The sequence below is a fragment of the Hypanus sabinus genome, chromosome 22 (assembly GCF_030144855.1).
Source record: "Hypanus sabinus isolate sHypSab1 chromosome 22, sHypSab1.hap1, whole genome shotgun sequence".
Classification (NCBI taxonomy): Eukaryota; Metazoa; Chordata; class Chondrichthyes; order Myliobatiformes; family Dasyatidae; genus Hypanus; species Hypanus sabinus.
The window spans coordinates 57414541-57431178 of NC_082727.1; the positions used below are offsets into that span (position 1 = coordinate 57414541).

General features: G+C 39.4%; 1 protein-coding gene across 5 annotated transcripts in view; it reads left to right on the forward strand.

Annotated features, from left to right (window-relative positions):
- Positions 1-8243, forward strand: part of tial1 (TIA1 cytotoxic granule-associated RNA binding protein-like 1) — a 30875-nt gene extending 22632 nt beyond the window's left edge. For all 5 annotated transcript variants that reach the window (XM_059947823.1, XM_059947821.1, XM_059947822.1 and 2 more), the window contains 6 exons: positions 2636-2744; positions 5148-5243; positions 5343-5427; positions 6028-6151; positions 6254-6396; positions 6643-8243. In XM_059947823.1, the coding sequence (XP_059803806.1) occupies positions 2636-2744; positions 5148-5243; positions 5343-5427; positions 6028-6151; positions 6254-6396; positions 6643-6763 (678 nt within the window). In that variant the 3' untranslated portion in view covers positions 6764-8243. The remainder of the gene's footprint in view (positions 1-2635; positions 2745-5147; positions 5244-5342; positions 5428-6027; positions 6152-6253; positions 6397-6642) is intronic.
- Positions 8244-16638: the final 8395 nt, after the last annotated feature.

Consider the following 16638-nt stretch of genomic DNA (forward strand, 5'->3'; position numbering starts at 1 on the left):
TTTCTCTCAGGTCCACAAGAAAGAACAACATGCCTCTCATTGGATGGCTCACATTCCAAAGCCCCTGTTATCACTAGTCATAATCCAAACATTGCTGCTACAAAGAAACCATACATTAGCTGTGAAACCTTAGCACATCACACTCTTCTCCCCACCAGATTTAGTCATGTCCTCATGACATTGAAATAATTCACCAACCCTTACTGCAAAACACATAAGTACACCCCAGGTGTAAAAAGCAGTGACATATCTCCCTAAAACGGTAGGGGTCACACTCTGTTCCCCTGGTGCTATGTAGGCCAGCCTATCCGGTCGTCTCCTTATTCTCTGAGACCTCTGTTCCTTCTCACCTAATTCTTCAGTTTCAGACACTACTGGGGATACTTCTGGTCTACCTGGCAAGGCTTCCCCTGGTTTATCACTCGGACCCCTCTGTCCCATGGCCAGGCCCACTTCACCACTTGCAGAGTCCTGCTGCAACCCAGGCTATCCACAGATAGTGCCCCCCCACCCCCCCCACTTCACCTGATTGAGCAGGAGAAGGACTGGAAGTCTCAAAATCAGTGGGGAGTTAGCAAGAGGCAGCATATACCACACATCCAGGTCTTCATCCTCCAAATCATTTTCTCTCTCGGGTGGAAGCCAGCTTAGCCTGTTCTGCTGTTGGCCCTGCTGTCGCCCCACATTTCCGCAGAGTCCTCTTACTAGTTGTAGGCTCCAGATCAGGCTCTGGATCTACCCGCATATGTTCTAATGGAAAATTGTTGTTAAATGGAAACTGCGAACTTCATGTGAACAAAGAATTTCATTGCACCCTGGTGTATATGACAATAAACTGAATCAGAAATCCAGAAAGGAGTCAGAGATGAATGATGTTTATCACTGCAAAGACAACTTAACATCTCATACCTTCAGAACAATGGATTGATCTGTGATGCTACCAAACCATTCTTGATGGACATCGAATTATTCATCTTGAGTACATTTACTGTTAACATTGTTTTGTCATAAACAAAGAGCACTGACTATCACCTGAGATGGACATCAAGGTATAATGGGAAAGTTAGACTTAGTGTCAGGAGATTTTTTGAGGGGTTAAAGAGTAACTATTGAGGACCTCCAGGGTTGGAATGTCCTGTGTAAATACTACTGTGTTGATGCCTATCTCCAATGTGAGTAAGACTGTAATCAAGCTGTTACTTGACTGGTCTGTGTAACTCTCCCAGTTTGGACACCAGTCCTCAAAATGTTTGGAGAAGACTTTGCATGATAGAGAGGTCTGTCGGTGACTACTATATCAGAATTCAGCTCCTGGGGCAAAATGCTGTATGGTCAACTGAGATTCCTTCCCTCCTCATATCCCCACCCCACTTTAAGGTAGGGGAAGATGACCCAGCAAACACACAATTTGCACCATTTCCAATGGTATTTTTCTTCCCAGGGTTAACCATATTGCTTTGGGCCTGGAATCACATGTGTCTAACTCTAATGATGCCATGTTTTGTCCTTTGAGTTAATAACCCTTAGTAATACCCTGTACCTTATTGTCTACTTATAACTGTTACACTTGATTCTGCAGACTGCTATTGATTTACCTAATGCTACCTCAATGCACGTGTAATAACTAGATCTTTATGAATGGTACACAACACAAGCTTTATACTGTACCTCGGTACATGTGATAGTAATATTCCATTTTCAAAATTCTTGGCACAGGACCTTTGTGGGTGGGCTGGGGTGGGAAAGTGTGCACTTCTTCCCTCCTTCCAAACTATTTTGGCTTCTTAACCCAATTCTCTTGGGTCACTACTCTCTTCCATGGGCTAGATTAGTCATCCTGATTCTTAAAAATCCAATTTTTTAACGAACATTTGTGAATGCAACCAAGCAGTTTTATGGAGGCCCGTCTAGTAAGTTGTGATAAGATCAAACTAGTTTTTAAATTACAGCAATCATTGTACCAGTTGAAATTTAAGGTTTAACACTGAGTGTTGCATCATTGGAAAATCATTAGTATTCTGTTATTGTTTAATAATTGTATTCTGATTACACAAACTGGTGATTAATTTTAATCATGCAGTACTATAATTGTGAGATACCTTTTCCCTAATCAGTTGTAAATTGTTGTGCTAAAGTTGTCAATTCTAAATATAAACCTGTTCAAATTTCAGTGTGAATTTCTTGTAGTTGTACAAAACTTGAATTCTCACTTTAGCCTTATTTGAAGATTACATGTTATTTTGAAGTAATTGTATGCCTTCTTGAATTAATGATGTTAAGGCAGAAAGAAATTGGGAAGTGATGATTGTGGTAACTTGGAGGCTAGAGAGCTAATGTCTTGGTAAATCTGAAGTCATCACATTTGATCTTGTAAGCATCAACTCGAGTATAAATACTATTGTCACAGTGTTATGTTGTTATGCCGATACTGTTGGGATGGTATAGCAGTGGTAATCTGGTGTAAGCATACCTAATTATGTGTATTAGTCATTTTACGAGACGGGTGAATTTATGGGCTCTTGGCACTGACACTTTATCTCTGGCATAATTTGGGGGAGGGGGCTATTGACCCTGAAAATTCATGCTATTAATTTATTTATCAGTAGTTACATTTTCTTTTGTATTTTGTTTATAGGATGCTGAAAATGCAATTGTGCACATGGGTGGACAGTGGCTTGGAGGCCGGCAAATTCGAACCAACTGGGCAACACGTAAACCACCAGCTCCAAAGAGTGCACCAGAGAGTAGGTTTCTCAATCCATTTATGTGAATAGTTTTAAGAGGAGAATTTTATTTATTCTCAGTCCACTTGTTATTAGGATAACACTCTGGTGTTATTGAAATTTTTGACCATCTATTTTCTAAGACACAAGTTAGGTGTTATAGGTGTTGAAGGTAGAGGAAACAATGAAATTATCTAAATGTTTGAGATAAGCAACATGGACTTAAGAAAGCAGATATATGGTCAGAAAGTGGTCACCTTCTTTCAAGGATGTCAAACTGTGGTTTGCTCTGACCACCTTGGCACAATGCCATAGGTAGTGATGTCAAATTGAGTTTGAAATTTAATATGAGCCAAAATGCTAGTGTTTTCTCATTTTAATTCTGATAGCATTTTGATACCATTTCATCAATTATTTGATTATCACTGATGTTGTGAAATTTGATGTTTTGTGGCAGCAGTACAGCACAATACAGAAAAAATAGCTATGGGTTACAATAAGAAATATTTTTAAAAAGTAAGTAGTGCAAAATGAGAGCAAGAAGGTAGTAGTGTTCATTGTCCTTTCAGAAATCTAATGGCAGAGGGGAAGAGGTTGTTCTAAGATGTTGAGTGTGTGTCTTCAGGCTCCTGTACCTCTTCTCTGACAATAGCAATGGGAAGAGGGCATGTCCTGGATGGGGGGAGTCCATAAAGAATGTACCACCTTTTGAAGATACCCACAATGGTGGGGAGGGCTGTGTCCATGATGGAGTTCACTGAGTTTGCAGTCCTCTACAGCTTTTTTCTGATCCAGTGCATTGGCTTCATGATTAATGATTTTCAGTTTAAAAATAAAGGTGCAGCACTGATTTATGGGATGCTGTTATCATGAAACAAGCTGTCACACATAGAAGAAACTAGATAGTTTCTTTTAAACACCAGTGATTGTACATGAAGATGCTTTCTAATGAAGTGGCTGAAAACAACCACCCAAGGAAAGCAACTTGTAAACAAAATTCAGCAATTTGGGGAAAAGCAGAAGAAAGCTGCAAGACTGGAGTTTATCACTGACATGGACGTTATTTTACACTGATTTAAGTGATTGCCATCACCTACACGGGGAATACTGGTGATAGGAAATTACCATTACAGCTCATAAAGCAAGCAACACTACTGTGGACTACTACATTATCTGAATTTCCCCTTTCATTGTACGATTGGCTTGCTTAGGGTTACTGTTTAATAGTGAAACAGTGCAATACTCTCATACCTTTGTAACATCTTTAAAAAACTTTTTTTATTTGGGGAGGGCGAGAGGGAATCTGGAAGTTGCTGACAAGGCTAGCTTTAGTGATTCATCTCTAACTGCCCTTTATTAGGTGCTTGTGTGCAACCATTTTGATCCATCTGGCAACTGTTTGGGGAAAGGAAGTCCTATTACTGCTGATGTGTAGGGAGTTACAAGATTTAAACACAGCAACAACAAAAATATGCTGGCAGTATTTTTCCAAAGCAGTGACTTGGAGGAAAGTAGTAATGGAGTTCCCAAGTGCCCGTGTCCTTGCTAGTCAACTTCATGGATTAGGAATTAGTTTATTATTGTGATGCGTATACCGTGAAAAGTTTGTCATGCATACTGTTCCTACAAATTAAATCATTACACAGTGCTTTGAGGTGCAGCAAGGTAAAACAATACAGAACAAAGCTACAGAGAAATTGCAGTGCACATAAAAAAAAAATGACAGATCATAATGAGGTATACTGTGAAATCAAGAGGTCATCATTTCGTACAAGGGAACCATAATAGTCTTATAACAGTGAGGTCGAGGCTGTGCTTCTTTTTGGGCTGATCTGTCCTCTGCCTCATAGAAGAGAGCTTGTCCAGGGTGAGTGGGGTCTTTGGTTATGTTGACGGCTTTACTGAGGAAGTGAGAAGTATAGACAGTCCATGCAGGGGGAAACTGGTTTCCATGATGTTAAGGAGGTTTAATCAGAGGAGCCTTTCTAACCAGACTACATCTTGTAGATAGTACATGCTGCAGACATTTTGTGTGGGTGGTGGATGGAATGAATGTTTTGATTGCTGATGGATGCCATTTAGGTGAACTACTATATCTTTGTGTCAGCTGCTGTTGATTTTGGAGTTGCATTCACACAGGCAAGTTGAAAATATTTCCTTGCACTCCTAATTTGTGCCTTGTAGCTGCTGGGAACACTCTGGGGTATCAGGAGATGAGTCACTTGCTCCAGGATGCCCTGCCACTGGCCTGATGTTCTATCTGCAGTGTTATCTGGCTAGATCAGATAAGCTTCTAATCAGTGGTGCACCCCAGAAGGCAGAGCAATTTGTAAATGAGCCATACTTATTATGACTTATATTTATTCCTTACTCTTTGAATATGTGCAAAAGTAACCTGATTTTCCCCTCCCCCCAATTTTTTAGATAGTTCTAAGCAGCTAAGATTCGAAGAAGTAGTTTCTCAATCCAGTCCTTCAAATTGTACAGTGTACTGTGGAGGTATATCATCAGGACTTACAGGTATGGATAATGTTCATTTGGTATGTGTCAACAGGAGCAATGTGTATTAAGTATTCTGGTATTAACATCTTTTGAATTTTGCAATCCTTTAACATTTAGAACAACTTATGCGTCAGACTTTCTCGCCATTTGGACAAATTATGGAAATCAGAGTTTTTCCTGAGAAAGGGTACTCCTTTGTCAGGTAAGCTTTGATTGTACCACAATTATTTGTGTTATTTAAAAAATAGAAGATGTTAATTGAAATATAAAATATTTATTTAAGCAGATGTTTGTGTATCTTGCATTTTTGCATTGCCACTTGTTGATCTTATTCTTTTTATTTCATAACTGCAATTCTCAACAGTACACCCAGTTTTATCTATTTGGTTGCACTTTGTATAAAGCTGTTAGTTTAAATCTTTACTCTTCTCTTTTCTTTCAAAAGTTCCTGTCTCAGGTTAGATAATTAGAAATGCCCATGACTGTTAGATGAAAGTATATCAGTTGAAATTCTTGACGTGCCTCTTTTTACCCACTGATGAGTGGCTTTTTGAACAATGCTTGAGTTTCTGAATCATCAAGTAAATATGATCTTCCAGAAAAGGAAAAAATTGAAAGAAAATAAGCTTGTGGTCAAGTATACATTAGGGAAATTTAAGAGTTTTGATTTGAGCAAAATATCCCTTTCCAGTATGGGTTCTGTATTCCTGCCAGCAAAAACAAACCTTTGTGATTTGCCAAATTTTAGTAACATACTACAAAATTCAGGTGTATTTTATAAACATTCTCATCTTTATTGTAGATTTGCCACACATGATAGTGCTGCTCATGCTATAGTGTCGGTCAATGGAACTACTATTGAAGGTCATGTTGTTAAATGCTATTGGGGCAAAGAAACAACTGATACCACCAACAAGTATCAACAGGTAACTTGATGTGTTCTTTTAAAACATCTTTTGCAAGAAAACGGAACTTTTACTAGTGAATGTTAGAATCTAATTTCCATCAATATTATTGTTTTTATTCAGGTGGAATTTGCTCAGCCCTGGGGTCAGTGGGGCCAGTGGTACGGCAATGCCCAACAATATGGTCAATATGTAGCCAATGGTTGGCAGGTGCCCCCGTATGGAATGTATGGCCAAACATGGAATCAGCAAGGATTTGGAGTAGAGTAAGTAATGTATTGAATAAAGATTAAACTTGTTAATGTCAAAGAAAATTCTAGCATTTGTGAGAAAGGGGGCATGCAAAACTGTGTTCTTGTGATTTCCTTGTAGTGAATGAGTTTGTCTGCATGTTCCTGATCACCTTGAGCAATCTTGTAACTTGGATGTTGATTGAGAAACTTGTATCGTGTAACTCAGATATTTTCACTTAAAGTGCATAAATAACAAACTTATTTCCTCTTCCTTTACAGTCAATCTCCGTCTACAACAGCCTGGGTAGGTGGATTTGGTGCTCAGCCACCCCAAGGACAGGGTACAGCTGTTATACCTAATCAGGCTGGCTTTGGAATGGCAGGCTACCAGACACAATGAGCAGGGACTCATTCTGTTTACCTCATAGAGGAGCCAAGATTTTTCTAATGACATCAATATTCACTGACACCATGAAGAAAATATAGACTATTTATTTTAGAGCTGAATATTTTGAAAATTATATCGCAGCTGAGCTCATGGTGGAGGATGTGAAGTATTTCCCAGTTTCTTTTTCTCTGGAATGGGGAGGGGCTGGGGGAGGTGTGAATATATAATCTGTTAATTGGTTTTGAAGAGCGAAGTAATCGAGAATGATGAATTTTATTTTGAAAATGAAGTGCTATTGTCTGAATTTAAAAATAAATACAGTGTTAGTGGGAAAATGTCTACCAGACTTCTGACAATCTTCTTTAATTTGAACATTCCTCTATATTAATTACATACATACTGTTATAAAGGGATTTTTAATGCCTTGTCTCCTAAAACCAGGCTTAAGATTAAAGAGTTTCTCATTGCCACAGACCAGCTACTTGCTGTTTTATCGGAAGTTCTAAATCACCCTTCAATTTAATGTTTGACCTTCAGCTTTTGAGTTGGTTTAGTTTCAGCATCTAATACCTGAAAAACCCAGCAGAGGAGGCAGCATTTTTTTTAATAGTGGGTTGCACTACACTCTAAAAATCAGGAAAATATAAAAGAAGCACTAGCTATATTTGGATTGCTGGCATCCCTTGCACTGTTGTGGTTCTATTAAAAATGTACTCTACATATGTGCGTACATCTACAGAAAGGGGATTTGGGTGCAGGTTACATATGTAAATATATAAAGAACATTTAATACTGATGATTTTCAAAGCATGTCCTCTTGTATAGGTATCACAATTAATGACACTTGTGTCAATTAGTTATTAAAAGAAAAAAGCTATTCATTTGTACAGAACCGATATAGCCAGTTGCCCAAGATATGCAGTATATGGCTGTGTTTCATAAAATTATGTTAATATATCTTCCCTTCTACCGTAACATGGTATGTAAAATTATACAAAGTAAACTTCAAACTAAAGCCTTAAATTTTATTTCTTTAGGCAACTTTAGGTTTAGTAACATTAGTTTCAGTGCTTTTTTTAAGTTTTAATTCTGTTGCTGTGCTTTGAAACCTTTAAGATATCTGAACAATATAAAATTAATGCAAGGTTGAATGTTTTCAGGATGTCTGCACAGGAGTGTTTTAAGTCTAAAATTAAAATTGTAATATGTAAAATCATGTCTAAACCACCTGTTTAATTTTACCAGTAAAACGTGCCATTTATTAATTGCCAGTGCAGACCAAAAATCTGTACCATTTATTAAACTTCATTTTAAAAATAGTTTTGAGTGGTTGCATGTTGGTGCAGTTCATACTGTAAAAAAAAAAGCGCAAGTTTGTTAATTTGAGTGTTAGGTGTGGTATGGGTGGATTATGAATACATGCAGAAAATGACATTGTTGTGTCTAGAATACTTTGTTCTGTATTTAAAAAAAAATAAAATGATTTTAAACAGATTTTACATGTCCATTTGTTAGATTGTCTTGCATATACAGTATAGGGTTACCCACTTTTAATGATTGCATGCTCTAACAGGTATTAATCATTGAAGTTACCCAAAAAGATGATCTGAAACTTTATGGGTTTAATTTCTATTTCATCTGATAATTTGTTTTTAAATAGCGGTTAAATTACCAGATGAAACAAATTAAACCCATAAAGTTTGTCACTATTATTTTAAACATAGGGACCGTGTGGGCACAAAATTATCCCCTCATTGAATGATACAGCATCAAGAATGAGAAATTTTTATTCCTGGTGAAATAGCTGGTGTGTTTGGGGTGAGGTATCCCTCTTTACTCTGCACCCAATTCATGCTGTTGCTTCTCCTGAATTCTTATTGTAAGTTATTTTAACTAGTTTCTTTTGCATTGTGTAATCTTTAAATTCCTTGATATTTAAGGTAAGACAAATGAATGGAAATGGTAAATTTAGTATCTATAGAATTTGGGAAATGTGTTGTTTTTGTTGAGCATCCTATATTTGTATATTTAGAATTGTGCAACACACGAATAAACTACTCAGTCCAAATCAAAGTATTCTTTTGCACTAATTCTATTTTAATTACCTCCACATTTCTCTTCCTAATTCTACCACTCATCCACACAGATGCTTTTTATAAGGGGCAAATCATCTACCAACTTACATATATTTGGGATTTTGGAAGAAACCATTGTCATTGAGAAGCAGACCATGCAAATTTCACACAGGCAGCAGCTCTACTAGTTGCATGACAGTGCAAGGTTGAGACTTAAAATATTTAAAAAGTTGGGCTTTATTTTTAAAAACTAACACATTCTTTAATATGGGTGTCTCCATAACACTAAGTTTTAGAGGTGTAAACTGGAAACATGTTCTCAGGGAAACGTACTGAAGAAATGTGGCAAATGCATGGGGTTCTGAGTAGGAATGTTCCAATGAGACATGGAAAGGATGGTAGGGTACAAGATGTGTGGTGCACAAAGACTTGTAAATCTAGTCAAGAAGAAAAGAAGAGCTTACGAAAGGTTCAAAAAAACTAGGTAATGATGTGACTAGAAGATAAGGCTAGCAGGAAGGAGCTTAATAAAGAAATTAGGACAGCCAGAAGGGGGCACGAGAATGCCTTGGTGGGCAGGATTAGGGAAAACCCCAAGGTATTCTACAAGTATGTGAAGAGCAAGTGGATAAGACGTGAGAGTAGGACCAATCAAGTGTGACAATGGAAAAGGATCTGGGTGATTGTAAAGATGACTTGCAGTGGGCTGAAAAGCTTGAGAATATAGATATTAAGACAGAGGATGTGCTGGAGCTTTTGGAAAGCATCAAGTTGGATAAGTCACTGGGACCAGATGGAATGTACCCCAGGCTACTGTGGGAAGTGAGGGAGGAGATTGCTGAGCCTCTGGCAATGATCTTTGCATCATCAATGAGGACGGGAGAGGTTCCGGAGGGTTGCAGATGTTGGTCCCTTATTCAAGAAAGGGAGTAGGATAGCCCAGGAAATTATAGACCAGTGAATCTTACTTCAGTGGTTGGTAAGTTGATGGAGAAGATCCTGAGAGGCAGGATTTATGAACATTTGGAGAGGTATAATATGATTAGGTATAGTCAGCATAGCTTTGTCAAAGGCAGCTCGTGCCTTACAAGCTTGATCGAATTTTTTGAGGATGTGACCAAGCACATTGATGAAGGTAGAGCCATAGGTGTGTATATGGATTTTAGCAAGACATTTGATCTTGGGATCCAAGGGGGCATTGCTTTGCGGATCCAGAACTGGCTTGCCCACAGAAGGCAAAGAGTAGTTTTCGACAGGTTATATTCAGTATGGAGGCTGGTGACCAGTGGTGTGCCTCAGGGATCTGCTCTGGGACCCCTACTCTTTGATTTTTATAAATGACCTTGATGAAGTGGAAGGATGGGTTAGTAAAGATGCTGATGACACAAAGGTTGGGGGTGTTGTGGATAGTGTGGAGGGCTGTTAGAGGTTACAATGGAACATTGGTTAGATGCCAAACTGGGCTGATAAGTGGCAGGTGGAATTTAACCCAGATAAGTTTGAGGTGGTTCATTTTGGTAGCTCAAGTATCATGGCAGAATATAGTATTAATAGTAAGACTCTTGGCTGTGCGGAAGATCAGAGGGATCTTGGTGTCAGAGTCCATAGGAACTCAAAGCAGGTACGCAGGTTGTGGTTAAGAAGGCATATGGTGCGTTGGCTTTCCTCAATCATGGGATTGAGATTACAAGTTGAGATAATGTTGCAGCTGTATTGAACACTCAGACCCCACTTGGAGTACTGTGCTCAATTCTGGTTGCCTCACGTTAAGGAGGATATGGAAACCATAGAAAAGGTGCAGAGGAGATTTACAAGGATGTCATCTGGATTGGGGAGCATGCTTTATGAGAATCGTCATCAGGTTGCATCTGGAATTTACATTTGGCGGATGATTTCCCTCCAAGCCGCTCTGAAATATTGGGAAATCATTTTCTTGGCAGGTTACAGCAGTTGTTTGCCATTAGATAGATACTTTATTCATCCCCAAGGGGAAATTCAACATTTTTCCAGTGTCCCATAGACTTATTGTAGCAAAACTAATTACATACAGTATTTAACTCAGTATAAATATGATGTGCATCTAAAATCACCCTCCCAAAAAGCATTAATAAATAGCTTTTAAAAAGTTCTTAAATAGTTTACTAAAGTGCATTGAGTGGTAACTTAAGCTCAGTCCTAAACCCAGCACTTAACATGTCTTGCCCCTGGTGGTTGAATTGTAGAGCCGAATGGCGTTGGGGAGTAATGATCTCTTCATCCTGTCTGAGGAGCATTGCATTGACAGCAACCTGCCGCTGAAGCTGCTTCTCTGTCTCTGGATAGTGCTGTGCAGAGGATGTTCAGGATTTTCCATGATTGACAATAGCCTACTCCGCGCCCTCCGCTCTGCCACCGATGTCATACTCTCCAGTTCTGTGCCCACGACAGAGCCCGCCTTCCTTACCAGCTTATTAAGACGTGAGGCGTCCCTCTTCTTAATGCTGCCTCCCCAGCACGCCACCACAAAGAAGAGGGCGCTCTCCACAACTGACCGATAGAACATCTTCAGCATCTCACTACAAACATTGAATGACGCCAGCCTTCTGAGGAAGTACAGTCGACTCTGTGCTTTCCTGCACATTGCCTTCAGCCGCGTGAGTTTAAAGAGATCACCACCTCTTGCAGCGGATGACCAGGACATCTGAGTGTCTTGTTGTGCTCTTAGCGCTCCACAAACACCTGCTGGCCTGCCTTCTTGACCGTTGGACGATTATTCGGTCTCCTCCGCTCAATCCACCAGGGCCAGACTTCACACGTTGGGAAAGACAAATCCCAACGCCGGCTACCCTCACCTGCTTTGGCCCGTCTGCCGGGGTGTGGCTGCTGCATTTGCTACAGCTACTTGGAGCCCCAGGTGAGAGCTGAGCGCCCGGTGGGGACTAAGGATGGACGAGCTGCCCTGCAAAAGGCCACAGCAGGCCCCTCCACCAGAGGTGCTACCCCTCCCTAGATGGAGCTACAGAGGATAAGAGGTGACTTGATAGAAGTGTATAAAATAATGAGAGGCATTGATCGCGTGGATAGTCAGAGGCTTTTCCCCAGGGCTGAAATAGCTAGTACAGGAGGGCGTAGTTTTAAGTTGCTTGGAAGAAGGCACAGAGGAGATGTCAGGGGTAAGTTTTTTTATGCAGAGAGTGGTGAGTGCTTGTATTTGGCTGGTGGTGGAGGTGGAAACGATAGGGTCTTTTAAGAGACTCCTGGATGGCTATATGGAGCTTAGAAACAAAGAGAGCTATGGGTAAAGCCTAGGTTGCATATTCGGCACAGCTTGTTCGCAGGGCTTGTATTGTGCTGTATGTTTTCTATTTTCATATGTTAAAGCATTGCAGTTAAGACCGTAAGACACAGGAGATAAATTAGGCTATTTGGCCCATTGAGTTTTGAGCAAATTTGTGCTGTTTCTTTCAGATAAGAGTTTAATCTCTTCTGTTTTACTTAATGTATTAAAATAGAGCAATATTTAAATATTCTAAGGTACTTGTAACATAGGTTTTGTGTTTCACCTAGTGATACAACATTGAGTAGCCCTTCTGGCCTTTTGAGCCATATGATCCCAGTAACCTCACAAGCCCGATGAATCCTAACCTAAACATAGGACAATTTACAATGACCAATTAACCTTTGGACTGTGGGAAGAAATCAGAGTACCTGCGGGAAACCCACACGTTCCACAGGGAAGACCTACAGAGACTCCTTTCAGAACAGCACTGGATCTGAACTCCAAACTTTGGAATAACCTGAGCTGTAATAGTGGCGTGTTAATGACTATGATACTGTGCTCAGATAATACAAGGAAAGCAGTTTTAACTCTGCTTCTGTTTCTGTGGAGAGTGTTCCCTTTCTACGTTGTATTCACTGTCCACATGTTTTTATAACAAGTTGGGTTCTAAAAGCAAGAAGACTATTCATTAAGCCTCCTTAATCTTTCAATTAAATCATAATTAATGCGTGTCTCAAATTTTTAATTTTACATCCCTATTTTAACCACATTAAAACAGTCATCAAAATATTGCAATTTTTCAGTTATTTGATCTTTTTTATTATATAAGCATAAGTTGTTTTAAATACAATTATGGGATGTGGGTGTCGGCAGCTCAGCCAGCATGTATTGGCCATCTCTGGTGATACTCTTAATACTTGCATTATGTTTACTTGCTTTTTTTGTTTACATCTGGATTTTTCCATCAGGAAATATTTTCTGTTCATCCAACCTATGATTTTTAATGCCTCACATTATTTTTAACGTCTAATAATTTGGGGAATACTAATAAAACAACTTCACAGCATATTCCGGAGAAATTAAACCTGATTGATCAATCTCTCTTCATAATTTAGCATTTACAAAACCATTTACGTAATGTTCAGGTGAATTAGGGTTATACTTTGTCTTTGAACATTTATACCTTAAGGTGTGCTTTGTCAGAGTGAGTGTTGGTGGTCCTTTTAGGGTCCATCAATGAAACACAAATTCCAAATGTGTTTCAGTTAATTCAATTGAAATTCAAAATAAACCATACCACCAAATAGAAATAATTTTAAAAATCTTCATGCTCTCCAGCCTTGATGGTGGCTATTGTGGCAATGTTCCTATTAAAGCTGGATGTGGATTTAACATCCTTCAAGATGTTGTACCAAATGGAAGTTTTAAAAAAACAGCATTTGTGTTACTTCCATTTGGTGCATCTTAAAGGTCTAAATGGCTAATGGATAACTATTTTGTTGTGGTCAGCAGTTGGTGCTTTCTGCTGCCCACAAAGACCTAACCAACTGATGTCAATCTTTTCCAATATGCTCAGTTGTCAGTAGAACATCTGTGTTGTTACCAATAGGGAAGTATCAAGCAAGATGAGTAGGTTTAATTTGATTTCCAGCACAATTTTAGTCTGTAATGAGTGACAGAGTAGGTGGTGTGTATTTATGTGATGTGCAAGACAAGTCTGTATTCAGTGTAGCTGCTGATGGTACTCAACGACTGACTGTCATATATTGTTTCATTGATGATAGGTGCTTGGACTTTTAGAAGGCCTTTGACAAGGTGCCACACTTGAGGCTGCTTAACAAGCTACGGGCCCATTGATGGTTTTTGTTGAAAAGTTTGCAGACGATATGAAGATAGGTGGGGGTGGGGGTACGTAGTTTGAGGAAGTAGGGAAGCTCTAGAAGGACTTGGACAGATGGGGAGAACTGGCAGATGGAATAGTGTCAGGAAGTGTATGGCCATACACCTTGGTAGAAGAAATGAAAGGGTTGATTATTTTTTAAATGGAGAGAAAATACAAAAATACTTGGGAGTCCTTGTGCAGGATTCCCTAAAGGTTTATTTGCAGATTTAGTCTGTGGTGAGGAAGGCAAATATAATGTTAGTATTCATTTCAAGAGGACTTGAATATAAAAGCAGGGATGTAATGTTGAAACTATAAAGCACTGGTGAGGCCTCACTTGGAGTATTGTGAGTAGGTGTGGGCTCCTTTTTATTTTAGAAAGGATGAGCTGAAACCGGAGAGGGTTCAAAGGAGATTCATAAAAGTGATTCCAGGATTAGATGGCTTGTCATATGAAGAGCGTTAGATGGCTCTGGGCCTGTACTCACTGGAATTCAGAAGAATGAGGGATGACCTCATTGAAATCTATCAAATGGTGACATCTCTTGATAGAATGGATGTGGAGAGGATGTTTCCTATGGTGGGACAGTCTTAGACCAGAGGAGAGAGCCTCAGAATAGAAGGGTATTCTTTTAGAATGGAGATGAGGAGGAATTTCTTTAGCCAGAGAGTGATGAATCTGGAATTTGTTGCCAAAGGCAGCTGTTGAGGCCAAGTCTCTGTATATTTAAGGTAAAGGTTGATAAGATTCTTGATCAGTCAGGGCATCAACAGGTATGGGGTGAAAGGAGAGTGGGAATGACTGGAAGAATTGAATCAGCCCATGATAAAATGGTGAAACAGACTTGATGGGCCAAATGGCCTAATTCTACTCTTATATCTTATGGTCTTAACCGCATTGCAGGTGGTAATCCAACTGTAAAAAGGATTTGGAGGAGAAAGTGCAGAAATGAAGAAATGTGAGCAGCAGCAATATAAATTCATCAGAAACATCCCCAATTGTTAAAAGTATTTAAGTACTTGCGTAAGAGAATTGGAAAGGAGGTTATGGTGTAATTTGGGGAGGGGAGGTGAGTAAAAGTTTGAATTTTATCCACCCCAGAAATAAAGTCATCCCAAATTTGGTGCTCAAATTGTACGTACATTGTTTGAGAAAGCATAGCAATTCACTGAAAAATGGAGAGAATGAGCTATATGAAAAGCAAAGGCCCTCTACCTGTTCCCAGTGTACAACATTACCCTCTTCTTCTGATGGTCAACAGCAAGACATCGAAAAATATGGATGATCTTCCATCTCAAGCCATTGCAACTGGAAAATCCTGTAAATATACTTGTAGAATAAGCAAACAGATGTTTGTGTTCACTCCCTGGCCATTGTCTCAGACTTGATTTCACCAATCTATTGGGTAGACAATGTACTTGTGTGCCCAACACCAGAACAAGCACATTAATCTCAGTAAGAGTTTACAGGGTAACAGACGAGGATCCAAGATGTTCAGAATAGCTCCTTGTTTAAAAATATAACATCCTCATCGACTCAGGGATTCCTAAACTATGGCTGTTCAACATGGGCAAAGACTGTTTTGGATGGCATTAGCTAGCTTGAGCCAATTAGATTAGATTAGATTCAACTTTATTGTCATCGTGCCCAATACAGATACAAAGCCAATGAAATGTAGTTAGCATCTAACCAGAACTGCAAAGAATAGTGTTATTTACAAAATAACTGTGAATAAAAATAAGTGCTACAGCACACAAATATAAAAGTACTGAGAGTACAATATGGGTGCAATACTAATGTGATGTGAGGTTCAGCAGGGTCACAGCCTCTGGGAAGAAGCTCTTCCTGTGCCTGCTGGTGTGGGAGCGGAGGCTCCTGTAGCGCCTACCGGATAGGAAGAGAGTAAAAAGTCCGTGGTTGGGGTGAGATGCATTCTTGATAATTAGAAGCACATAGAAGCTTGAAGTAAACTGCGGAAGGAGTAGAACATCTCCCAAACTACACTCCTGTCCCTCCAGTGATGGGGTCTTTGGGTCTGATGTTGGTCTCAGCAGGTAATTCAGAATTCACAGAACAGAAGGAGAAGTGAAATAAAACAGAAAATGCTGTAAGTAGCCACTAGGTTAAGCCACATCAGTCAGAAGAGAAACTGCTAATGTTTCAGTTTCAACAAGGGTTCTTTGAAACATTAGCTCTGTTTCTCTAACCACAGATGTCTTGTCCTGCTGAATAATTCTAGGGCTTTCTGATTTTAGATTTCAACCAGCTGCTTTTTTAAAAAGAATTATTTACTTGGAGCAGAAGTGAGTCATTCAATTCTTATGAAGAGATATATAGAGGAAGTAGGTACAATGTGGTAAGTGGGAGGAATGGTTGTATGCAACCAATAAAACTGAAGCCCATGGGCCGGTGCTTTTCTGCCCATCTCAAAGGGCAGCAATCTGCAAGCAACTTCGCTTCCTGCTTTTCTATCTGCACTGTTGTTTGGTTCCCAGAGCTGGCTTCTTGCCTACAACACCATTGGTTTACAGCAGATGCTGTGAATGACTTAGAATAATCAAAGAAAAAGTGAGCCATTAATCATCATCATTATCACATGCCACATCCTATGATGAGGGCAATCATGATCTTTCCAATAATACTGATTGTTCTTGGCAAATTTTTCTACAG